We start from the raw sequence: 25,307 nt of genomic DNA, 5'->3' as shown, positions 1-25,307 counted from the left end.
ATTAGTTATAAAAAATGGTGGATTTTTATGGAACAAATGTTTGCATAGTTGATTATACAAATAAATTTTTACGCTTTCAGAAAAGAAAAAAATTAGCCGTTCTATCAGATATTTGAAAAATTTCAAATATCATGATATTAGATTTTCAATATTATTTCAAGTTTATGAGATCTAGTCTAAACGGAACGGACGGACGAACGGAAAGGCCACACAAAACTCATAACGGCTATTCCGCTTTCGGGGGCCGCTAAAACGCTTTTGTAGAAGCACATCATGTGACCTTGCATGTATAAGAACTCTCACTAAAAGTAGGAAGACATTGCCGTAATGAAGAGAACAGCAACAAGTTTTATGAACGCTATGTCTGTCTGTCTGTCTGTCTGGCACACATTCTGAACACGTTAGTTCTTCAACATTCTTGAATCTACAGGAAACTTTCCACGATGAATAATTGAAATCAAAATTGGAATACTGTGACAATCCCAAAAAAATATAAGTTAATTAAATATTTGTAATTAATTCATTTTGTTTGATATCGAAATAAATCATAAAGTATTGAAAAATACGGCTTCAAAAAAAAAGTGTCAGCGTAAGTGTTAAAGCTTAAGAGAGTGGTCTAGAGAGTGTGGTCTAGAGAGTGGTCTAGAGATTGGTCTAGAGAGTGGTCTAGAATGGTCTAGAGAGTGGTCTAGAGAGTGGTCTAGAGAGCGGTCTAGAGAGCGGTCTAGAGAGTGGTCTAGAGAGCTGTCTAGAGAGTGGTCTAGAGAGTGGTCTAGAGAGCTGTCTAGAGAGTGGTCTAGAGAGCTGTCTAGAGAGCGGTCTAGAGAGTGGTCTAGAGAGTGGTCTAGAGAGCGGTCTAGAGAGTGGTCTAGAGAGTGGTCTAGAGAGCGGTCTAGAGAGTGGTCTAGAGAGCTGTCTAGAGAGTGGTCTAGAGAGTGGTCTAGAGAGCGGTCTAGAGAGTGGTCTAGAAGGTGGTCTAGAGAGTGGTCTAGAGAGCTGTCTAGAGAGTGGTCTAGAGAGTGGTCTAGAGAGCTGTCTAGAGAGTGGTCTAGAGAGCTGTCTAGAGAGCGGTCTAGAGAGTGGTCTAGAGAGTGGTCTAGAGAGCGGTCTAGAGAGCGGTCTAGAGAGTGGTCTAGAGAGTGGTCTAGAGAGCGGTCTAGAGAGTGGTCTAGAGAGCTGTCTAGAGAGTGGTCTAGAGAGTGGTCTAGAGAGCGGTCTAGAGAGTGGTCTAGAAGGTGGTCTAGAGAGCGGTCTAGAGAGTGGTCTAGAGACCTGTCTAGAGAGTGGTCTAGAGAGTGGTCTAGAGAGTGGTATAGAGAGCTGTCTAGAGAGTGGTCTAGAGAGTGGTCTAGAGAGTGGTATAGAGAGTGGTCTAGAGAGTGGTCTATAGAGTGGTCTAGAGAGCGGTCTAGAGAGTGGTCTAGAGAGTGGTCTAGAGAGCGGTCTAGAGAGTGGTCTAGAGAGCTGTCTAGAGAGCGGTCTATAGAGCGGTCTAGAGAGTGGTCTATAGAGTGGTCTAGAGAGCGGTCTAGAGAGTGGTCTAGAGAGTGGTCTAGAGAGCGGTCTAGAGAGCTGTCTAGAGAGTGGTCTAGAGAGTGGTATAGAGAGTGGTTTAGAGATTGGTCTAGTGAGCGGTCTAGAGAGTGGTCTAGAGAGTGGTCTAGAGAGTGGTCTAGAGAGCGGTCTAGAGAGTGGTCTAGAGAGTGGTCTAGAGAGCGGTCTAGAGAGTGGTCTAGAGAGCTGTCTAGAGAGTGGTCTAGAGAGCGGTCTAGAGAGTGGTCTAGAGAGTGGTCTAGAGAGCGGTCTAGAGAGTGGTCTAGAGAGCTGTCTAGAGAGCGGTCTATAGAGCGGCCTAGAGAGTGGTCTATAGAGTGGTCTAGAGAGCGGTCTAGAGAGTGGTCTAGAGAGTGGTCTAGAGAGCGGTCTAGAGAGCTGTCTAGAGAGTGGTCTAGAGAGTGGTATAGAGAGTGGTCTAGAGAGTGGTCTAGAGAGCTGTCTAGAGAGCTGTCTATAGAGCGGTCTATAGAGCGGTCTAGAGAGCGGTCTATAGAGCGGTCTAGAGAGTGGTCTATAGAGTGGTCTAGAGAGCGGTCTAGAGAGTGGTCTAGAGAGTGGTCTAGAGAGCGGTCTAGAGAGCTGTCTAGAGAGTGGTCTAGAGAGTGGTATAGAGAGTGGTCTAGAGAGTGGTCTAGTGAGCGGTCTAGAGAGTGGTCTAGAGAGTGGTCTAGAGAGTGGTCTAGAGAGCGGTCTAGAGAGTGGTCTAGAGAGTGGTCTAGAGAGTGGTCTAGAGAGTGGTCTAGAGAGCTGTCTAGAGAGTGGTCTAGAGAGTGGTCTAGAGAGTGGTCTAGTGAGTGGTCTAGAGAGTGGTCTAGAGAGTGGTCTAGAGAGTGGTCTAGAGAGCGGTCTAGAGAGTGGTCTAGAGAGTAGTCTAGAGAGTGGTCTAGAGAGCGGTCTAGAGAGTGGTCTAGAGAGTGGTCTAGAGAGCGGTCTAGAGAGTGGTCTAGAGAGTGGTCTAGAGAGCGGTCTAAAGAGGAAAAACGATAAAACACACACGTTAGTGAATCATACAAGACAAAACATCGACTAATTGAGCAGGAGAGAGAGAGAGAGAGAGAGAGAGGCAAGATAAGAAAGAACCTAAAGCAACCACATTAAGAGCAGAAGACCAGCCCTACACGGAGAGCAGAAGACCAGCCCTACATGGAGAGCAAAAGACCAGCCCTACATGGAGAGCAGAAGATCAGCCCTACATGGAGAGCAGAAGACCAGCCCTACAAGGAGAGCAAAAGACCAGCCCTACATGGAGAGCAGAAGATCAGCCCTACATGGAGATCAAAAGACCAGCCCTACATGGAGAGCAGAAGACCAGCCCTACATGGAGAGCAAAAGACCAGCCCTACATGGAGAGCAGAAGACCAGCCCTACATGGAGAGCAGAAGATCAGCCCTACATGGAGATCAAAAGACCAGCCCTACATGGAGAGCAAAAGACCAGCCCTACATGGAGAGCAGAAGATCAGCCCTACACGGAGAGCAGAAGACCAGCCCTACATGGAGAGCAAAAGACCAGCCCTACATGGAGAGCAAAAGACCAGCCCTACATGGAGAGCAGAAGACCAGCCCTACATGGAGAGCAGAAGATCAGCCCTACATGGAGATCAAAAGACCAGCCCTACACGGAGAGCAGAAGACTAGCCCTACATGGAGAGCAAAAGACCAGCCCTACATGGAGAGCAGAAGATCAGCCCTACATGGAGAGCAGAAGACCAGCCCTACAAGGAGAGCAAAAGACCAGCCCTACATGGAGAGCAGAAGATCGCCCTACATGGAGATCAAAAGACCAGCCCTACATGGAGAGCAGAAGACCAGCCCTACATGGAGAGCAAAAGACCAGCCCTACATGGAGAGCAGAAGACCAGCCCTACATGGAGAGCAGAAGATCAGCCCTACATGGAGATCAAAAGACCAGCCCTACATGGAGAGCAAAAGACCAGCCCTACATGGAGAGCAGAAGATCAGCCCTACACGGAGAGCAGAAGACCAGCCCTACATGGAGAGCAAAAGACCAGCCCTACATGGAGAGCAGAAGATCAGCCCTACATGGAGATCAAAAGACCAGCCCTACATGGAGAGCAGAAGACCAGCCCTACATGGAGAGCAAAAGACCAGCCCTACATGGAGAGCAGAAGACCAGCCCTACATGGAGAGCAGAAGATCAGCCCTACATGGAGATCAAAAGACCAGCCCTACACGGAGAGCAGAAGACCAGCCCTACATGGAGAGCAAAAGACCAGCCCTACATGGAGAGCAGAAGATCAGCCCTACATGGAGATCAAAAGACCAGCCCTACACGGAGAGCAGAAGACCAGCCCTACATGGAGAGCAAAAGACCAGCCCTACATGGAGAGCAGAAGACCAGCCCTACATGGAGAGCAGAAGATCAGCCCTACATGGAGATCAAAAGACCAGCCCTACATGGAGAGCAGAAGACCAGCCCTACATGGAATAAAATTATCGTCAAATAAATCAAACAGCCAGGAAGGAAGATCTTTTTTTCCCTTAACTCTCCAGGGGCCGTTCTCCATTAAAGGCTTTCTCGTAACAAAGCCAAATATTGAACAAGTTACGTCTGCTGAACAGTGCTGAACATACGAAGTCTACGTCATACGTTGGAACAGACTAAATCTAACTGGTCTTGAAATACAAAAGCTCTGGGTCATACTGCACACAAGTGACATGGAATTAATTGACCTTTAAATGTATAATTAACAAAGGTGAGTAATCTTTGAAATCCTAGGACCATTTGATTATGAAAAAGAAACATTTTTAGAAAATAGGCTTACAATGTAAACATACACACGAACACACACATATACTTGTACAACGGCATTTTAGTCTCGGAATACAGCGTACATTTAGGGGGCTTTAGAAAGTCCACTGGAATTATGGCAAACAAGTAAAATATATTTAAAAAAAAACTTTTTAAAAAAAAGCTTATATTATTTAAAATTGATTCAATCATTTTAAATAAATTATGTAATTAATTTTTAATAGATCTTAACCAACAATAATAAATTGATGCGATTGGAAATACCTTATTGATTGTTTTTGTTTAGCGCAACTTTAATGCCTAACCCTAACTCTAGCAACTTTAATGCTTATAGCATGCTCAGTGCGCTATAGTTCAATCACTTTAGTGGACCAGCTTGGGGAGGAAGTGTTTCTGGGAGAAGGCTTCCGAGCTGCCTTTTCGACAAGTATTTTTATTGGAATCTAATCTAATCTTTTGTTTTGTTTTTTAGCGTTTTTGAAAAGCTTGAAATTAGGACCACGTCTTAAATTTGCGAGCTAAAAAAAGAAAACCTCATAAATTGTTTGATGTGCCATAGCCGTGTGATCTTTCCCTCGAATTCCATCCATCCATCCCAGTGGCGCTACAGCCCATGGAGGGCTCTGGCCTGCTTTAACACATCCTTCCATTCAGATCTCTCCTGGGCCTCGAATTAGTATTTCTTTTTACCAGTGGCGTAGTGAGGGGTAGGGCAAGTGGGCACGATGCCCTGAGGGTGGCGCCACGCGCAGTCTATATTTCTATGTGATGTTCATGGAAAATGAGAAAGGGGCGCCAATAATGTACTTTGCCCCGGGCGCACGTTTTACTCACTACGCCTCTGTTTTTGGCACCCTCTACCATTTGAAATGGCGCAGATGATGTAAGTGTTACTTGAAAAGAAAAACATTTGCAGTTTTTAATAGATAAGCATCTTTAAGTGACTATCGGTAGTTATCAATGCTCTTCAGCTCCAAAGAAAACGGATTCAAAGTCCCTTGTCGCTTTTAGCCGTGTAGGGTGTAGGGTGGGTCTCTTTACTTTAACACTGATTTGTCTTTCGACTGTAATTATGATAACGCGGATGCCTAGAGGTGTGGCTGTTGGATAAGTAGACACATTGGCGTAAGGGGGGAGAGGAGTGCCATGTGGAGGACCAAAGAAAAATGGCGTGTACTAACAGGTAAGTGATAACTGTGCAAACTCGCGTCAAATTGTTTTGCTAGAATCTTGAAACACTAAATATAGAGTGTGATTTGAGGGCGCAGTGTATATTCGATACAATATAGTATATATGTCAATTTAGACTTGAAAACAGAATTATGATAACATAAAAAAGTACATCTCAATCTATCGGTCTGCCTGTCTGTTTGTCTGTCTATCAATCTATCAATCAATCTACATATCTGAAGTTAAAGGTACATAGTATTCTAGTTACAAGCATTTCCATTTGTTTCTTCTTCTTGCCTTTGAATGAACTGTTGAGAACCAAGAAATACACTTGGTGACCGTCGACCAGCTGCTGGGCGCAGTTTCATGACCATTCTGACAACTACAAATCTATATTGCATATTAGTCTGACATACGCATCAGGCCGGAACTTTTTTTTAAATATTGATTTTGGAGGTCCCACCGGTGGACGTTGTGTACTGTCTTTTGACCACAGATATATATGTATGGTGGTGGATTGTGGAGAGAGAGAAGCCAGGAATCAATACTGTCTGTACGTTACGCTGACAAGTCTGAAGCCACCCCACTATCAACTAATACCAATTTTATGTAATAATCAGTAGGGTGCTTTTGGATTAAATATCGATCGATACCTGCTTTCAATAGGTAATAGTCACATTGCAGATGTATTTCTAGTCCACGGCTAACGAGTCTCGGAATGTTTCGTAGGACATTACGAGTGTGTGTGTGTGCTCGCGTGCGTGGGGCAGTAAAGTGCTCACCGATTTCTATTGATAAACTCTTCACGACGGCGAATTGTCAACCAGGGCTAAAGAAAGAGAGGGGGGAGAGGTGTGGCAGAGGGAGTTAATGAATGTACTTAATGGTTTAAAAGAGGTGAACTAGAGGGCTCTAATGAATCCACACTCTAGATAGAAACATTCACATGACTAGAGATCTCAGATACAAGAAAATGTTTATAACAACTATAGCTCTCTTAAAAAAAAGGATCTCACAAACTGATGTCTTTGATCCCAAGGACTGAATTATGGAGCAGTGTGTTGGTGTTTATGGAGCAGTATGTTGATGTTCATAGAGAAGTATATTGATGTTCATAGAGAAGTATGTTGATGTTAATACAGCAGTATGTTGGTGTTCATGGAGCAGTATGTTGGTGTTCATAGAGCAGTATATTGATGTTCATGGAGCAGTATATTGGTGTTCATGGAGCAGTATGTTGGTGTTCATAGAGAAGTATGTTGATGTTCATGGAGCAGTATGTTGATGTTCATGGAGCAGTATGTTGATGTTCATGGGGCAGTATATTGATGTTCATAGAGAAGTATGTTGATGTTAATGGAGCAGTATGTTGGTGTTCATGGAGCAGTATGTTGATGTTTATGGAGCAGTATGTTGATGTTTATGGAGCAGTATGTTGGTGTTCATGGAGCAGTATGTTGATGTTTATGGAGCAGTATGTTGATGTTTATGGAGCAGTATGTTGGTGTTTATGGAGCAGTATGTTGATGTTTATGGAGCAGTATGTTGGTGTTCATGGAGCAGTATGTTGATGTTTATGGAGCAGTATGTTGATGTTTATGGAGCAGTATGTTGGTGTTTATGGAGCAGTATGTTGATGTTCAAGGAGCAGTATGTTGGTGTTCAAGAGCAGTATGTTGATGTTCATGGGGCAGTATGTTGATGTTCATAGAGCAGTATGTTGATGTTTATGGAGCAGTTTGTTGATGTTCATGGAGCAGTATGTTGGTGTTTATGGAGCAGTATGTTGATGTTCATGGGGCAGTATGTTGGTGTTTATGGAGCAGTATGTTGATGTTCATGGAGCAGTATGTTGATGTTCATGGGGCAGTATGTTGATGTTCATGGGGCAGTATGTTGATGTTCATGGGGCAGTATGTTGATGTTCATGGAGCAGTATGTTGGTGTTCATGGATCAAAACAAAGCTTGCATTAGGGGTAATTGTATCAATTAATTTGGATCTTTTACGTGACCACGCGTCCGATTGATCTAGCTATAATAAATCTGAAATATTTCTACCAATTGTTTTTGTTTAGCTTTTAGCTTTCTCAATGCGCTATGATCCTATCACTTGTCTGGACCAGTTGGGAAAAGGGGAGGGAAGAACTATGTATTTTGGTGAATGTTTACATGATCGTTTTGTTTTAATGCATAAACTAATGTTCACTCTGGGCTTAAGAGTCAAACAGTCCTCAAGGGGACTAATTCAACTTATACCACAACATCTGTCAAGTAAAATTTCTTTCCCTTACGCAAGATACAAAATAAAAATTACCAAAAGTTAATTACCTAATTGGTTAATGATTCTTGTGTTATCAGGTAAAAAAAATGTGCAGAATTTCAGCTTAATCCAATATTTGGTGTGGGAGAAATAACCTGTAGAAACGTTTTACCAGACAGACGGACAGATTGAATTGATAAACACTTTGTAAATAGTTCTCTACTTAAATAGTAGACCTAAATAGTTGACCAAAATAGTAGACCTAAATAGTTGACCAAAATAGTAGGCCTAAATAATTGGCCAAAATAGTAGACCTAAATAGTTAGCGTAAATAGTAGACTATTAGTGAGAAATAAAAATGTTCACTCAGGGCTTAGGTGTCCTCAAAGGAACTAATTCAACTTATACCACCACATCTTTCAAGTAATATTTTTTCCCTTGTTCAAGATACCAAACAAAATAATTAATTAATAATAGTTAATGAACTAATTGTTTTTTTTTATTGATTCATGTGTTGTCGGGTAAAAGAAATAATTGCGCCAGTGAGTTGATAATTGCTTTTGCTATGTTGTTGGCGGTCGTTGACTTGTAGCACCATATTGCTGGTAGACAACTAAACCGATGTAGGCTTATATCAGCTTTGTAAAAAACAAACAAACGAGGTGAAGAGCTAGTGGGCTTGAAAGAAAAACGTTGTTGTTGTTGTTGTTGTTGTTGTCGTTGTGTGTGTTTACATTCTGTCACGTCCAGAATTGATATCGGTATAGCACTGGGTTCTCTCGATGTGACCCTGATTCAATAAATCCTCATCGCTTGCGTGCTGGATAGAACAGCAACCAGGAAATAAGAAGGAAACGAAGGGAAAAGACACGAACAAGTTTGTTTTTATTTGTTTATATTATATTATATTATATTATATTATATTATATTATATTATATTATATTATATTATTATTATATTATCATTATATTAAATTATTATTATATTATCATTATATTATATTATATTATATTATATCTACCAAAAAGAAAACAAGAACAAATATATTATAGAAACCCTCTTATACTTTTATGAAAGCATCATATCCAGAACACATCCTAATGATAGCCTATATAATAACTAGGTACTTTAATATAAAGATTTTAACTTTTATTTGACTCGGATACGTTAGAATTGTTCTCGTTAAGCGTTCCGGAGTATAATAACTAATCAATTAGAAACTGAAAAATATAGTGGCATCTATATTGGAACCAAATGATCAATTTTGATTCACAGCCTAATTTCAAGATCTCATTCATGCATCAATATAGAAATCAATATTCCTATTCTAATACTAAGAAAGTTAGGGTTCCAGAGAACGTTCTACCATAAAACAAATTGCTGTGCAGGTCAACGAGAAGTTTTCACTGAATTTTGAGTTTGCAGAGCTTTCAAAGCAAACTTCTAAGGACAATGGGAGTGTTCTGTATTTCTTCAATGTCTCGTGGTAGTGCTGTTTACATTTTATGGCCTCATTGATTCCATTGTTATTTGAACGTAAACATCACACAGAACATGAATGAAACCTGTTCCAATAGTTCACGAATTGATGTGATTGTTTGAGTCCATCTAGAATCTCTACATCGAGTACATCATCTAGATCAGTGATGCTCAGCTTAATTCGACCTGCGGGCCATTTTTATTTCCGACACTCGTGTCGCAGGCCACATGACCGAAAATGTACATAAACGAAATGAAATTGACCTAAAAGAATTTTATTAGAAACTAGTGGATCAAATACTTGCATTAATTTATAGGATATTAACTGGCTTCATTTCTCTCTTATGATGTGAGCAACATTGTAGCTAGCTTTACCAACGACTCATTTTCTTGTCTCTTTTTGGTAAATATTCCCATCGATCCTCCAATTTCTAGGTTTAGTTTAACAACCTTTTATTCGCGGCTCAAACCAAGAATGACGTCATTTTTGTTTTATAAAGCCGTATATATGTTGTTGTTTTTAAAACAGCTACAATTTACAAAACAAAATATGTGGGTTTATTATCATGTTCCAACAAAAAATAATTAAAGATCCGTTCAATTTTCCTGGTATGATTCAGAGTCAACTTGTAGTTTCTTCGGCTCTCTCATTTCATAAACCTACACATTTTAAAAAGCCTGGCACCAACTCATCAGAGAAAAAGTCAGGGCCCTTACGTGGGTAAAGATAAATTTTTCAACCTATTCTACACTTTGTGCAGACGTTCCGGTGGGCCGGATAAAACCACATCGCGGGCCGGATCTCGCCCGCGGGCCGTATTTTGAGCACCACTGATCTAGATCTTCATTAAATCACAGGAGGATATACTGATATAGCCATTGTTAGACCATAACCACGTGACTTTGCTTGAAGTTTATCAGAGAAAAAGACCCTCCAACACTCATTGCGAAACAAAACTGGCACATTGTGAGCTAACGTGGTTGATGCTAAACTCACTACACACATCTGTGTGTTAGCGTTCAATAATTTTCTTCTACTCACTACACAACTCTATGGATGTCTTTGCAATTTTTTAAACTCGCTTGTTAGTGTAAACAAAAAGTATACCGTCCATGTGATCACCATGTATGGTTAATAAGTTTAGAATTAGTCGACATGTGATCACCATGTATGGTTAATAAGTTTAGAATTAGTCGACATGTGATCACCATGTATGGTTAATAAGTTTAGAATTAGTCGACATGTGATCACCATGTATGGTTAATAAGTTTAGAATTAGTCGACATGTGATCACCATGTATGGTTAATAAGTTTAGAATTAGTCGACATGTGATCACCATGTATGGTTAATAAGTTTAGAATTAGTCGACATGTGAGTACCATGTATGGTTAATAAGTTTAGAATTAGTCGACATGTGAGTACCATGTATGGTTAATAAGTTTAGAATTAGTCGACATGTGATCACCATGTATGGTTAATAAGTTTAGAATTAGTCGACATGTGATCACCATGTATGGTTAATAAGTTTAGAATTAGTCGACATGTGAGTACCATGTATGGTTAATAAGTTTAGAATTAGTCGACATGTGATCACCATGTATGGTTTATAACTTTTAAAATTAGATTACATTTGTAACCATGAATAGTAATACTTGTGATTGCCAAAAATGTTTAAGAATTTAAGAATTATTGACATATGATTAAGTTTAGAATTGTCTACATGTGATTGCCAATACCATGAATGGCTAATAAGTTTCAAATTAGTTGACATGTGATTGCCATGTATGGGTAATTACTTTTAAAATTAGATTACATATCAAGACCATGTAACCTTGAGTAGTAAATAAATTTATAATTAGACAATATGAGATTACCATAAATACTTAACAAGTTAAGAACTTGTGACATGTGATTACAATGAATGGTTAATAAGTTAAGAAATTTAAGAGTAAAAAATCACAAACAAATAAGAATTGTTTTTTAAGCCACTAGCTTTAAAGGTTTCGTAGGAAATCTAATGGTGTCTCGTAGGAAATCTAATGGTGTCTCGTAGGAAATCTAATGGTGTCTCGTAGGAAATCTAATGGTGTCTCGTAGGAAATCTAATGGTGTCTCGTAGGAAATCTAATGGTGTCCAAGATACGGTTTGAGTTTTTAGTGAACACAGACGCTTTATTTAAACAGCTTCTGGGTCATGACGTTCTGACCATGATCTAATTAAAAGTAGAGAGTAACGACTTTGTCTGTAAAGTTTATGTGCAGAATTCTCCAGTACTTTGTCTTGGTCTAGGCCTTAGAACTGAATCCACAAGATTGATTACAAATTGAGCTTCGACTTCAAAGTACATAACAATTTCATTGCGTTGATGAAAGAGCAAACTAGTAGGCCTGCATCTCAACACAACATCGACAGTCCAATATAAACACATATACACGCAAGCCAACTTAAGCATTCTATGTGACATCTATACGACAAAAGAGGACATATTAGAGAGAGAGAGAGACTTGGCGCAGGAAACGGGTTAACGTTAGGAAGAGACAGAAAGGGAAAGTATTGTAACAGTCTGTAATTCAACCTCCGGCTTATCGTTATTCTCTATATTGTAGTCAGCACCAAGAACCTAGGGGGGGGGGGCGGTGGTACCATCCAGTAAGTGATCGATGAACTGCTCAGAGCAGATTGTTTTCTATGGTATGGGGTCACGTGTTTCAAACTTCAGAATGAAATCCGACCCATTGTTTAGCACTGAACAGGGGAGAGAACAAACAAAAGAAGATGCAGGTAAAGGAGTAGACAAAGGGAAAATTGAGCTGAAATAAATTACGGATAGAAAAGTACAGAGCAAATGGAATGTGTCAATGGAACTAAACAAATCTCAAGTCTCCCTCTCTCTTTCTTTCTCTTTCTATCTATACATCTCTCTATCTTTCTCCCTCTCTCTCTCTCTCTTTCTCTCTTTTTCTATTTTTCTCTCTGTCTCCGTCTCTTTCTTTTTTTCTCTCTTCGCTATATCATTTATTTTCTAATGGATTAATGTAGTGAAAAAAGAAAAAGAAAAGAATGACGAATCTGCAAATGATCATTCTAGGATTGAAAGAAGAAGAAAAAAAAAGGACCGCCATTCCACTGAGTAAAAGTATCGATTAGTATTGAAACCTGTAGGCCTGTGAGTTACGCGTGGGTAAGTGCATGAAATGCAAGCGGCTTACTGTTGACTGAGATATCACGAGCAGCACTAGACACCTGCATTAAACACTTTGTAACATGGAAGTTGTCTTAGTACATTGTGTTAATTGAATAGACTCAAAGCTAACCAGATAGCTTTTCAAATGTAATGTTTCCATAAGGATAAGTATTACGCCCAACACCACTAATCCGCAAAAGCCTCAATTATTATTATTACTATTAGTTTCGAAATGAACTAATTACACATTCTCTGGCACTGCCAGGGTCGAACTTCGTTAGAGGGAAACAAAATTCATTGTCCATGAGAAATGTTCTGGTGCAGCAGTAACAATCTCTAGTTCGAGTTTCACTTTCAGTTTGTTTGTTTGTTTGTGTTGTGTTGCTGCAATGATGGTTGCTGGTTATTCTATGTTATAAATAAACAGAAAATTATTATTATTTTTATAATATTTATTATGTAAAATACGGCACAGTTTTAGTCAGGTTCTGGCACTGTCATGAAGGATATAAAGTTCTTTTAATTCACACACCCCCCCCAGTCACTTCCTAGTGAAATGTAGGTTCTCTTGTTCTTTTGATTTGATTTTAGTTTTAGATTGGTCTGAGATAGTAGGTCAGCAATGGCAATGATAAGTTTAAACGTTTTTCTTGTTTATTGATCATCAGTAGGTCCGGTAGATTAAAATCCACTGTCTGTTAGTATAGGTCTATCTAAACAGAGTAGCTAGTTGATAGAATTGAAAACCTCATGTAGTGACTTTATTTAGCAGGGAGTTTCATGATTTCTTTATAATTATTATTATTATTGTAGCAGAGCATGTCTTCCCTGTTCCTATATCCTGCCTTGTGGACTATGGTTCAACCTCTTTCTGGACATGAAAAGAAAAGTGTGGGCAGGGGTACCAGGGAGGTTTCCGTGCTGTCTCTAGGCGCTCAGCAAACAAATTTGCTATAGAGTCAAATTCTAATTAACAATCCCTAGTTTTTATCGCCCCCTCCCCCCCCAACTATCTCCATTTAGGTGACCCTAAGCTGTTTATGACATACAATAGTAATAAAAACTATGATAATGGTGACTGAACCCTATTTTGGCCCCTATTAAAACAAAATGTTCCTTAAACTGAGCAGTGTAAGATAGGCCCTATACATGTAACTTTGACTTTCTTAGCTATCACCTAGTAGTCATTGCTTTTAACGAGCTGAAGGACTGGAGTAATTTTATTTCTCCCCTAGATCCGTCCCTTTGGAGGGGGTCACAGGTTGCACTCACAAATTAATCGCAGACTTATAATTAATAGAAGATAATTACTTGTAGATATAATAATAATAATAAGGCTTGTCTTCGAGTCCGAAGATTTGTGAGGATTGCAGTATTTCCCTTGGCTGAGCAGCCCCAGCTGTGACCTACATATTTTGCCACTTCCAGGGCAAGCATAACCATTGTCCGCAGGTGTTCAATTTCGATTTTCTTTTCGCCGTCTGCGTTTGTCTTCGACAGTGGATTTTCTTTTGGTCTCAAATGTGTATCTCGCGGTCTTTGTGAGTGAGCTCCAGCTGTCTCGTTCTGAGGACGCATACAACCAGGTGCTCTTTTCTATGTCAGCTCTGTTACGTAGACCACCTTTTATCTCACCAAAAAAGACTGCCTTAGACATACGTTCGCCTCCCATACGGGATACGTACCCAGTGCATATATATGTATGTATGTATATATGTATGTATGTATGTATGTATGTATGTATGTATGTATGTATGTATGTATGTATGTATGTATGTATGTATGTGTGTGTGTGTGTATGCTTCACAATATTATCATGCTTATATTATCGCTTGTTAATGAAACCTAACTGTTTACATTGATGAGATGTATTGCAGATGCAAATGAAAAAAAATATGTTGTATTGATATTTTAACATTACAGACTGTTTTTTTTTTTCATTTTGGTTGTTGTAACTTTGTTGTTGAGTTTCCTTATTTTAAAATAACTAGATAATAAAGAGAAGACGGTGTGTCAAAAATAAAATGATTTAGTACTAAAAGAGTTTAGTAACAAAAAAACAACAACAAAAAAATAACTATTAATGAAATGGTCAAGTCATGAAATAGTTCAGTAATAAAAAGATCCAGAAATAAATAGATCTAGGTAGGGTCTAGTAATAAAATTGTCTAGTTGTAAAATTTTCTAATAATACAATGGCTTAGTAATAAAATAGACTAGTAATAGAGTGATACTCCCCAGGCTACAAAAACTTGCTGATCGAGTCTATCCAGAATCACAGTGCGGCTTTCGCTCAGGGAGATCTACAATTGACATGATTTTCTCCATCCGTCAACTTCAGGAAAAGTGCAGTGAGCAAAGAATGCCTGTGTACATCGCATTCATCGACCTGATAAAGGTTTTTGATCTAGTCAGCAGAGAATGTCTCTTTAAAATCTTACAGTTAAAAGGCTGTCCACCCAAGCTGCTAAATATTATTGTCTCTTTCTACCAAAATATGATGGGTACAGTGCAGTTCAACGGCACCTGCTCCGAAAGTTTCAGTATAAACAGCGGAGTCAAACAAGGATGTGTCCTGGCCCCAACCTTCTTTGGAATACTCTTCTCAATGCTAATCCACCACGCGTTTGACAAATCCACCGAAGGCATATATCTGCATTCCAGATTCGACGGCAAACTTCTAAATGTTGCTAGACTGAGGGCAAATACTAAAACCAGAACAACCCTTATAAGAGATAAGCTCTTCGCAGACGACGCAGCGGTGATGGCACACTCACAAGAGGAACTTCCATTACTAATGTCCCGCTTCTCTCTGGCCTGTAAGGAGTATGGCTTAACAAATAGCACGAAGACAACAAATGTTATGGGACGACCAGCTACAGCACCACCCTCCATCCTCATAGACGATAACAAGCTGGACGCCGTAAATGAATTCTGCTATCTGGGATCCACAATTCAAGATGACCTGTCTCTAGAAGAGGAGATTAAAAAAAACGCATAGGGAAGGCTGCCTCGACCTTTGCTAGACTCAGGTCAAAAGTTTGGGAAAACCAGAAGCTCACTACAGTGACCAAAATGGAAGTCTACAAGGCATGCGTAATAAGTACACTACTGTGTAGTAGTGAATCATGGACCACCTACGCAAAGCAAGAGAGACAATTAAACTCATTTCATTTGCAATGTCTACGTAGGATCTTGAAAATCACTTGGAAAGAAAAAGTGTGCAATATTGAGATCCTTGCACGAAAAGGTATTCCCAGCATCTTTACAGCCCTCAGACAACGCCGCTTGTTCTGGCTTGGACATGTTCGCCGGATGGAGGACAAACGCATCCCGAAAGTCATTCTCTATGGACAACTTGCGACTGGCTCAAGAAAAACTGGTCGTCCCCACCTCCGTTACATAGATGTAATAAAACGGGACCGCAAATCAGTAAACATCAATACTGACCATTGGGAAGACATAGCTCTAGACCGCACCAGATGGAGAGAGACAGTGACCAAGAAAGCTATGGATAGCGAAAGAACATGGGCCTCAGCCCTGGAAGAAAAACGGAAAATGCGAAAAATTGCCAGCACCAAAGCAAAAGCCACCTTAACCTGCGATATTTGTGGACGGGAGTGTCTCTCCAAAATAGGGCTCCACAGCCACAAGAGGAAGTGTGCGAGATGAACCATAGTTATCCTACGACTGAAGGAGGCCAATGGAGACTAGTTATTAAAATGGTATAGTGGTAAAATGATCTAATAATAAACTAATAATAAAATGGTTTAATAATAAAATAGTCTAATAATGAAATTGTCTAATAATAAAATGATCTAGTAATTGAATTAAGTATTTTTTGTATCTGTAATATCATAAAGTGTTTTTCTTTTACTAAGGCTTAAAACAACTCCCTGTGTCTGTCTGGTACAAACTTTGAGCACGTCATTCCTCCCACTTTCCATTCTTGGGTCAAGTTGAAACTTTACACAATTCTTCATAGTTCTTAACACAAACATGAATTAATTAAAATGCTAACCAACTATGAAATTAAATATTGGTAATAAATTAATTTTGCTTGATATAGCAAAGGGGAAATAAATCTTTCAGTGTTGAGATATATATATATATATATATATATATATATATATATATGGCTGTAAATGTGCAGTTCTTACTCTAATTTAAGCTCTTTTTTTAAGTATGCTTAATGTCTGCCATTTTCGAATATTTCTCTAGGTCATTATTTCTGCCATTAGCTTCATTGGAGTTTCTCTTTCGCACTCGCTATTTTTTCCCCCTTTCTCTCTCTCTCTCTCTCTCTCTCTCTCTCTCTCTCTCTCTTTCTCACTCTCTCTCTCTCTCTCTGTCTCTCTCTTTCAATGCAACATTTTCCATTGTACGAGCGAAGTACCAAATGATATACACGGATAAACGCTTACACGAATAAATAGCTTCCCTCTATCCCACAATGGCCCAGTCCATAGCCCACAGTCCTGGCTAGTGTCCAACCCTCTGTCTCCCCCCCCCCCCCCGCCTCCCAACCGAGTCTCAATAGTCATTGCAAATTTCCAGCATACCTCCCTTCCACCCCCCCCCCCGAATGCAGCATTAGGAGGCGGCTTTCTCCATTATACCTAAATGCATGTAACACTGTCATCCAAATGTGTGCTTATGTTGGGTGGCAGATTCAGTTATTACTTTCTGTTTGTGCTTTAACCCTATCAGGGTGACTCAACGATTCAGCAGAATACAAAAAAACAACAGAGGCGTAGCTAGGGTGGGGGAGCGAGGGGGAGAATAAAAACATCCCTGGGCCCCAACTTAATGGCGCCCCACAATGAGTGTTTTTTTTTTACATTAAATATTAAATATTACGCATAATGCAGGGGTCAAAGAGGTCGGCCCCCAGTCCCCCAAATGATAAAAAACTTCTAGCTACGCCACTGCAAAAAAAAAAAAACAAAAAAAAAATAGATTGGAGTTTTTGCATTGCGAAACTGATTAATGGGTAGCACATAGACTAATTGTGAAATATAGTCGGGAGATTTCATGATTATTTAAGCACATTAATCTGAACAAAATATGTAGGTCACAGCTGGAGCTGCGTAGCCACGGGAAATACTGTATTCCTCATTCATCTTTGGACTTGAAGACAAGCCTTATTATTATTAATCTGAACATTAATCTGAACATTAATCTGAACATTAATCTGAACTGTTTTTTACATTTTGATGTTTTACAATCTGGTCTACACCCGAAATACATCTTTTAAACCAGCAAAAGAAAAAAGCTTATGTAAGAGAAAGAACCGCTAATTACTGCCAGGGTTTAGGTCCATGTCTGCTATATAAAACAAAATTAAATAATTATTATTTAATGATTTACTAATTGGTTAATTTTTGGATTGATTCGTGTATTGTCATCGACAAAGAATAATTATGCAAAATTTCAGCTTGATCCGAGAATGGTAAATAGGATAAAAAACATGTCGAAACTTTTTAACAGACTATCAACTCACAGACAGACAGAGGGAGTTAATAGAAGCTTTGTAGATTAAAAAAAAAAAAAAAAGAACGCGATATGGAGAAATGTCGATGCGAGATTGGAACCTAAAGAAATACGTCAGAAACATGACAAGAGTAAGATTTAGAGAGTTTAAAATAAATGGACAACTTTACAATGTCAAGGACGCAATATTGAAAGTTCAGGGTTGCCAAGTAAATATAAAAAAAAATCTACTACAAGACAAAAAGCTTAGGGAAAAAAATAGTTAAGACTTTTGGGGGAATAACGAATAGGCACGCCACTGCATGGAGCACTGTGTAATTAATTGTGGACCTTATAAACTAAATATGTCCGCTTCTACTGGACCTTGCCATACAGTAAATAAATCTGGTGTGTTGAAATATTTGGTTCGTACCTTTTTTTTTTTTCTAATTGCCTTTTGTGCAGCGCGTCGTTCATATTAATAGCAATGTTCCAGTGCGTGTGTGTATGTGTTGGTCTGTGTGTGTGTAGGTCTGTGTGTGTGTAGGTCTGTGTATGTGTTGGTCTGTGTGTGTGTAGGTCTGTGTGTGTGTAGGTGTGTGTGTGTGTAGGTGTGTGTGTGTGTGTAGGTCTGTGTGTGTGTAGGTCTGTGTGTGTGTAGGTCTGTGTGTGTGTAGGTCTGTGTGTGTAGGTCTGTGTGTGTGTAGGTGTGTGTGTGTAGGTCTGTGTGTGTGTAGGTCTGTGTGTGTAGGTGTGTGTGTGTTGGTCTGTGTGTGTGTAGGTCTGTGTGTGTAGGTCTGTGTGTGTGTAGGTCTGTGTGTGTGTAGGTCTGTGTGTGTGTAGGTCTGTGTGTGTGTAGGTCTGTGTGTGTAGGTCTGTGTGTGTGTAGGTCTGTGTGTGTGTAGGTGTGTGTGTGTAGGTCTGTGTGTGTGTAGGTCTGTGTGTGTGTAGGTCTGTGTGTGTGTAGGTCTGTGAGTGTGTAGGTCTGTGTGTGTGTGTAGGTGACCTGGGAGAAGGTTTCCCGGCTGTGCTGTCTTTACAAAAGTAATTTTAACAAATATATAAATCTGTTGTCAAGTCAGGAATAGAACTCGTACACAACATGACGATTAACCTATTATAAAAACTTACCTCCCCAAATTTTTTTTTTATTAAAAAAGTGGTGTAGGCCTATATTGAATGAAAAAAAAGGTTGCATATACAATTTAAAAAAATTAAGCACTAGCAGTTGCACAAGAACTATGCAAGATCTAAAATATCGTTATATCGAATTTTCAATATCTTTTCTAGTTTCTGTGATCTATGAGTGGCTTTTTTTTTTCCTTTTGAGGACCGTTCAAAAAATGTCAATACGTGGGGTGTTCTGCAAACTAAATGATATATATATATATAAATAAATTTGTGATAGATCTAGACTAACAATAATACATCTGTGTGATTGCAAATATTTTTTACTAATTATATTTTAGCGCAATTTCATGCTTTTAGCTTTCTCATTACACTACGATCCTATCCCTCGTCTGGACCAGTTGGGAAAAGGGGGCTGGTTGAATGTTTCCCTGATCGCTTCTTAAATGCATTTATTTAAACAAAATGAACGACTTCACTTAGAACTCGAGGGCTAAAAACTCCTCAAGCCTTCTCAAATCAATACACTAACCACCTGCCAAGGAAGTGCTTATGAAAATAGAAGGTTGTATAGTTATCTATTGTTAGTTTCAAACTTTTCTCTCTACAAAGTATAAAGAGGGCTTATTCAACTTATCAGTTGAATGAGTCAACCACATTAGCCAAGTACAATTTCTTTCCCTTCTCCAAAATACCAAACAAAATGATTAATTACCAATAGTTCATTAACAAACTGGTTAAAAAATTTTTTTATTGATTCTTGTTTTGTCAGGTGAAAGAAATAATTATGCACAATTTCAGTTTAATCCGAAATTGGGTGTGGGAGAAATAGTATACAAACTTTTGACCAGACAGACAGAGTTAATATAAGCTTTGTAAAAAAAATTCTGTGCTTGTTATGAAAATCCCCCATAGTGACACTAAAAATCAATTAGTTATGAACAAAAATAATAGAAAATAAACAGTTCAGGGTATGAAACAATATCTGATTATACAACAAAAACATTTTTTGTTGGTTGATGTCATTAAATGTACAAACAATCCTAGAAAATTGAGGCGACACTTTCTTGTGTTGCTCTAAAGCAGAGAGCATGTCACATCGTTGACATGTCTCTATATAGCCAAACACACTCTTTGAGTTTATGGAGGATTCCAATTATAGCTTTATGTCATTGATTTCTGGATCAACACAACGGATACAAGAGTGTATAGAACGACTTAGAAGATAAAGATACAGTTTAAAAATTCATTGGTCTTGGTGTGTGCATGTAACAGAGAGAGAGAGAGAAGGAGGGAGAGTGGGATGTAGGGAGGCAGGGGTAATTGACATTGGTGAGGGCGCTGAGAGAGACCTGTTGGTCAAGAGAAACTGGAACTAAGACACCTGCATGGCACACGGATATTGTATTCAATATTTTAGCAATCCAAAATCAATGAACATTATATTCCTCACACTTGTTCCTTTAAAATGTTTCTTCCTTTTCATACGCACTTTCAATGGCAAATACAATTTTGTTATTGATTACTTTAAACATTATGTAATATAGAAAAAATAAAAAGATTTTTGGTACAAACAAGTCTATGCACTAAAGAGTGTTACTGAGAAAATAGAATTTGTTTATTTTAAGCATCAATGAACCAATGAGACAAAGAATTTCAGTAGTCCGGTTAGTGTGACCTTACAAAGAACAGAAGGAGAGAGTTCTCTGAATTTATGAACAGATTTTTTAAAATATTGAAATATTTGAACATCACAAACAGAAAAACACAGACAGATACAGAAACACACAGACATACACAGACAGACACAAACATACACACAAAAAACTCAAACGTATAAATTCAATATGTCCATTATTTACCCTACCCAATAATTTGTTTATAATCAGCATACGTGATGATATAATCACGGACATTCTTGGTGTATTTAACTCAGAGATAGCTGATGTAGTTCAGGGAGCAGGAGTGATTCGTTGACTTTCACTACTTCCACTGGGATACCATCGCTCCCAGGAGATTTTCTATTTTTTAAGCAGTTAATTACTTTTTTGAGGTTACTAAGGCTCGGAAGCTCATCTAGGCATTCCAATACTGGAAGATCTGGTAGAGAAGCCAGGGTGACATCGTCTATTGTATTCTGTGTGGCATAGACTTCGAGGTAGTGTTCTGTCCATCGTTCTAGCTGCTTGGTTTGATCTGTAATTTTTTCTCCTGATTTGGATAGAAGGGGGGCAGGCTTAGACACTATATTCTCCTCTGCCGCTGTTGGGAAACAGACTATAGTCACAATATACAAGAACAAAGGGAATCGGAGTGACTGCAACAACTATAGGGGTATCTCTCTCCTCAGTATAGTGGGCAAAATCTTTGCTAGAGTGGCACTATCCAGGCTGCAAGTGATAGCTTCTAGAGTCTACCCAGAGTCTCAGTGTGGATTCAGGAGTGGTAGGTCCACTATAGACATGATATCTTCTCTACGACTACTGCAGGAGAAATTCAGAGAGAGAGACAGACCCCTTTACATCGTTTTTGTTGATCTGACTAAAGCTTTTGACATGGTCAGCAGAAGTGGCCTTTTCAAACTCCTGAGGAAAATAGGTTGCCATCCAAAACTACTGAAGTTAATTGAGTGTTTTCACGAGGAAACTAAATGTACTGTCAAATTCAATGGAGCCCAATCAGCACCTTTTGAGGTTTGCAGTGGTGTCAAGCAGGGATGTGTGCTCGCACCTACTCTGTTTGGCATATTCTTCTCCTGTCTACTGCACTATGCGTACAGCGACATAAACGAAGGTGTGTTTCTCCATACAAGATCCTCTGGAAAACTATTTAATGTATCAAGGCTGCGGGCAAAAACCAAGGTTAGGAAGCATCTCGTCAGGGAACTCCTGTATGCTGATGATGCAGCTATTGTGGCTGATTCTGATATTCAGCTACAGTCCATGGTTGACAAACCATCTACTGCTTGCCAGAAGTTCGGCTTAAACATCAGTCAAAGCAAGACTAAGATACTTGTCCAAAACACAAACACTGCACCTCAAGTAAGCATTAATGGCCAACCACTAGAAATTGTTGATCACTTTTGTTACCTCGGCTCCATCATATCCAACTACACTCTACTGGATAAAGACAAACAACAGGATAGCCAAGGCAATGGCCACCATGTCACGGTTGCAGAAAAGAGTCTGGGACAACATATTGCTGACTAGCACTACTAAAGCCCTAGTCTACCGGACCTGTGTGCTGAGCACCTTGCTCATGGTAAACCTACTCAGGGCAGGAAAAAAAGCTGAATGTCTTTCACCTCCGATGCCTAAGGCGGATCTTTAAAATTAGGTGGCAAGATAAGATAACCAATGAGGAAGTGCTACATAGAGCAGGATGCCAGGACATCCGCTCTGTTATCAGCATCAGACGCCTTGGCTGGCTTGGCCACGTTCGTAGAATGCCAGTAGGTCGACTTCCACAGGACATCCTGAATGGCGATCTAATAGAAGGCAGGAGAGCCCCTGGTCGCCCACTCTTACGTTATACGGATGTATGCAAACGCGACATGAAGCTCTTCAAAATCGACACTGGCAACTGGGAAGAGGTGGCACTGGACAGATCCACATGGAGAGAGAGCATAAAGGAAGGGTCACAGATTGCAGATGTCATACACAACAGAAGCAGAAAGAAGGGTGAAAATGCAACGGCGCCTGGTGATTATATATGCCCAACCTGCGATCGCAGCTGTGTATCAAGGATTGGCCTCTTTAGTCACACAAGAAGTTGCAAAGGGAAAAGATCGTCTCTCGAGACGTAAAATGCCACAGAGAGCTGATGTATTTAACTCAGAGATAGCTGATGTATTTAACTCAGAGATAGCTGATGTTTTTAACTCAGAGATAGCTGATGTATTTAACTCAGAGATAGCTGATGTATTTAACTCAGAGATAGCTGATGTATTTAACTCAGAGATAGCTGATGTATTTAACTCAAAGATAGCTGATGTATTTAACTCAGAGATAGCTGATGTATTTAACTCAGAGATAGCTGATGTATTTAACTCAGAGATAGCTGATGTATTTAACTCAGAGATAGCTGATGTATTTAACTCAGAGATAGCTGATGTATTTAACTCAGAGATAGCTGATGTATTTAACTCAGAGATAGCTGATGTATTTAACTCAGAGATAGCTGATGTATTTAACTCAGAGATAGCTGATGTATTTAACTCAGAGATAGCTGAAGTATTTAACTCAGAGATAGCTGAAGTATTTAACTCAGAGATAGGTGATGTATTTAACTCAGAGATAGCTGATGTATTTAACTCAGAGATTGCTGATGTATTTAACTCAGAGATTGCTGATGTATTTAACTCAGAGATTGCTGATGTATTTAACTCAGAGATTGCTGATGTATTTAACTCAGAGATTGCTGATGTATTTAACTCAGAGATAGCTGATGTATTTAACTCAGAGATTGCTGATGTATTTAACTCAGAGATTGCTGATGTATTTAACTCAGAGATAGCTGATGTATTTAACTCAGAGATAGCTGATGTATTTAACTCAGAGATTGCTGATGTATTTAACTCAGAGATTGCTGATGTATTTAACTCAGAGATTGCTGATGTATTTAACACATATATAGTGAAAGTATTTCACAAGCGGCAACTAGCAATAAAAATTAGTTTACATTTGTAGCCGGTATATATATATATATATGTAGCCCTATATTCTATCATCTAAATAAAAAAAATTCAAATTTACAACAAAGAGCTTACAGACTGTCAAACTTTTAGTTGTTAGGACACATGAATGTCAATAGAATTCTAAGACAATTAGATATAAAGGAGCATGAGCTAAAATCTAAATCCAAAGCTATCCACTTTGAATTTCAGAAACCCTAATAGTGGGGTTCACTGGTCACAGATTTAGAACCGCTTTGTCTACCCCAGAACTTGTCTGTTCCTTCTCTTCTTTACTTGAGCTGTATCTAAAGTCATGCATTAACGTCGCTTTCGTCTTTGCCCCAAACAAATTACAACATATCAAATCGAATCATAGCTTTCTCTCCCCCTTTACTAGGAGATCTATCCTAGCCACCACATCTTGAGGTCAGATATGTTCATGATCACGTGGCTAGAACATGGGACATAACTTGCGATAACCAAATGAACAGGAAGAGAAAGTAGAAAAAAAAAGATGTTTCCACTTACCTGAAAATAAAACAAATCCTTTATCCAAGACGAACACAAGTTCAAAAATGTCAATTAAAACTCCAAAGCTATTTCGAAATGAAGAAAATTGAGTTTATTCCTTCACCAACAAAAATATTTCTAAACGTGGCAGATCGAAAGAAACTGATAAAAATATCCACAAGATCAAGACCAAGATCAACGAACACGTTCTTTCTGAAACTGTGCGCGCTTGTTGATTAAACGGCGACTACATTAATTAAGAGTCTTCTGCATATATTTAAAGATATAAAGATTTTAAGTTTTGGCTTGATTCCACTCAGATAACTAGTTTAGAGTACACACGGTTTGCTGACAACTGTAAGGAATATCCCGACTGACCGCTTGTATTCGACTGTATCAAACTTAACAAAACTTCATCTATGCGTTAATGCATTTACTCTAAATAAAGTTTTCTCTGGAAGACCTGCGCTTAACACATGCTAGGTTGTCTCCTCATGTACCAGCTTGCTGCTGTTTTCTTAATTGCGAAATGTTGAGTCGTTCAGGTCTGAGGTCACATGTTCCTCAGGACCCAGGCCAGCAGAGCGTCCACGAGTGGCTTGGTGTTAGTTCAGGCCCGACTGGGGCAGGCAACATTCCGGCCTAGAGCTCACACACAAAACATACCAATAATTGACTTGCTTGATGATAGTGTGCGGTGGCCAGCCAAGGGCACGAGGGGGTTGGAAGGGAGGGGAGGGGGAAGCTGGTGGGTAAAAATTGATCGAAACTGCCGGCCTGTCTCCTGTAGATGTTCGCGTGCGGGACACGATGGCGTGTGGGGACAGGGTGGCGCGGGGAGGGGAGGGAGGACGCAGAGTATGAGAAGAGAGAGAGAGGGGGGGGTGTGGTGCAATTGGCCATTGGTTCATTGATGTGTTTAGGTCTTCAATGAATAAATTCAAACATCAACATAAAAAATGGGCAGCTACCTTTTTGTTTAAAAAAAAATGTACATTAGACAGATGTGACCTGCACTACACTTCGCTACTGGTTCGATAAATGAATGTATTACTAATTTTCTGTATTCTACAATTCAGCTTTTTATAAAATTAT

The 25,307-nt window shown here is 39.4% G+C and overlaps 2 protein-coding genes across 3 annotated transcripts in view; one reads left to right on the top strand and one right to left on the bottom strand.

Moving 5' to 3' along the window:
- LOC129924597 (uncharacterized) overlaps positions 1 to 24,927 on the bottom strand; it is a 132,992-nt gene extending 108,065 nt beyond the window's left edge. Inside the window, exon 1 of one of the 2 annotated variants that reach the window (XM_056020498.1) lies at positions 24,231 to 24,927. The gene's annotated coding sequence lies outside the window, so the exon portion shown is untranslated. The remainder of the gene's footprint in view (positions 1 to 24,230) is intronic. The other variant, XM_056020501.1, reaches the window with a different exon arrangement.
- On the top strand, positions 2,701 to 4,008 carry LOC129924696 (protein clarinet-like). The gene has a single exon (XM_056021188.1). The coding sequence runs from the start codon at positions 2,701 to 2,703 to the stop codon at positions 4,006 to 4,008; it is 1,308 nt and encodes a 435-aa protein (XP_055877163.1).
- Positions 24,928 to 25,307: the final 380 nt, after the last annotated feature.

The sequence above is a fragment of the Biomphalaria glabrata genome, chromosome 2 (assembly GCF_947242115.1).
Source record: "Biomphalaria glabrata chromosome 2, xgBioGlab47.1, whole genome shotgun sequence".
In the NCBI taxonomy this organism is placed as follows: Eukaryota; Metazoa; Mollusca; class Gastropoda; family Planorbidae; genus Biomphalaria; species Biomphalaria glabrata.
This window is presented reverse-complemented; position numbering and strand designations above follow the sequence as displayed.

What these genes read in the sequence shown, in the direction of transcription:
- LOC129924696 (XM_056021188.1), top strand. Translation starts at nt 2,701, where the DNA reads ATGGAGAGCAAAAGACCAGCCCTACATGGAGAGCAGAAGATCAGCCCT.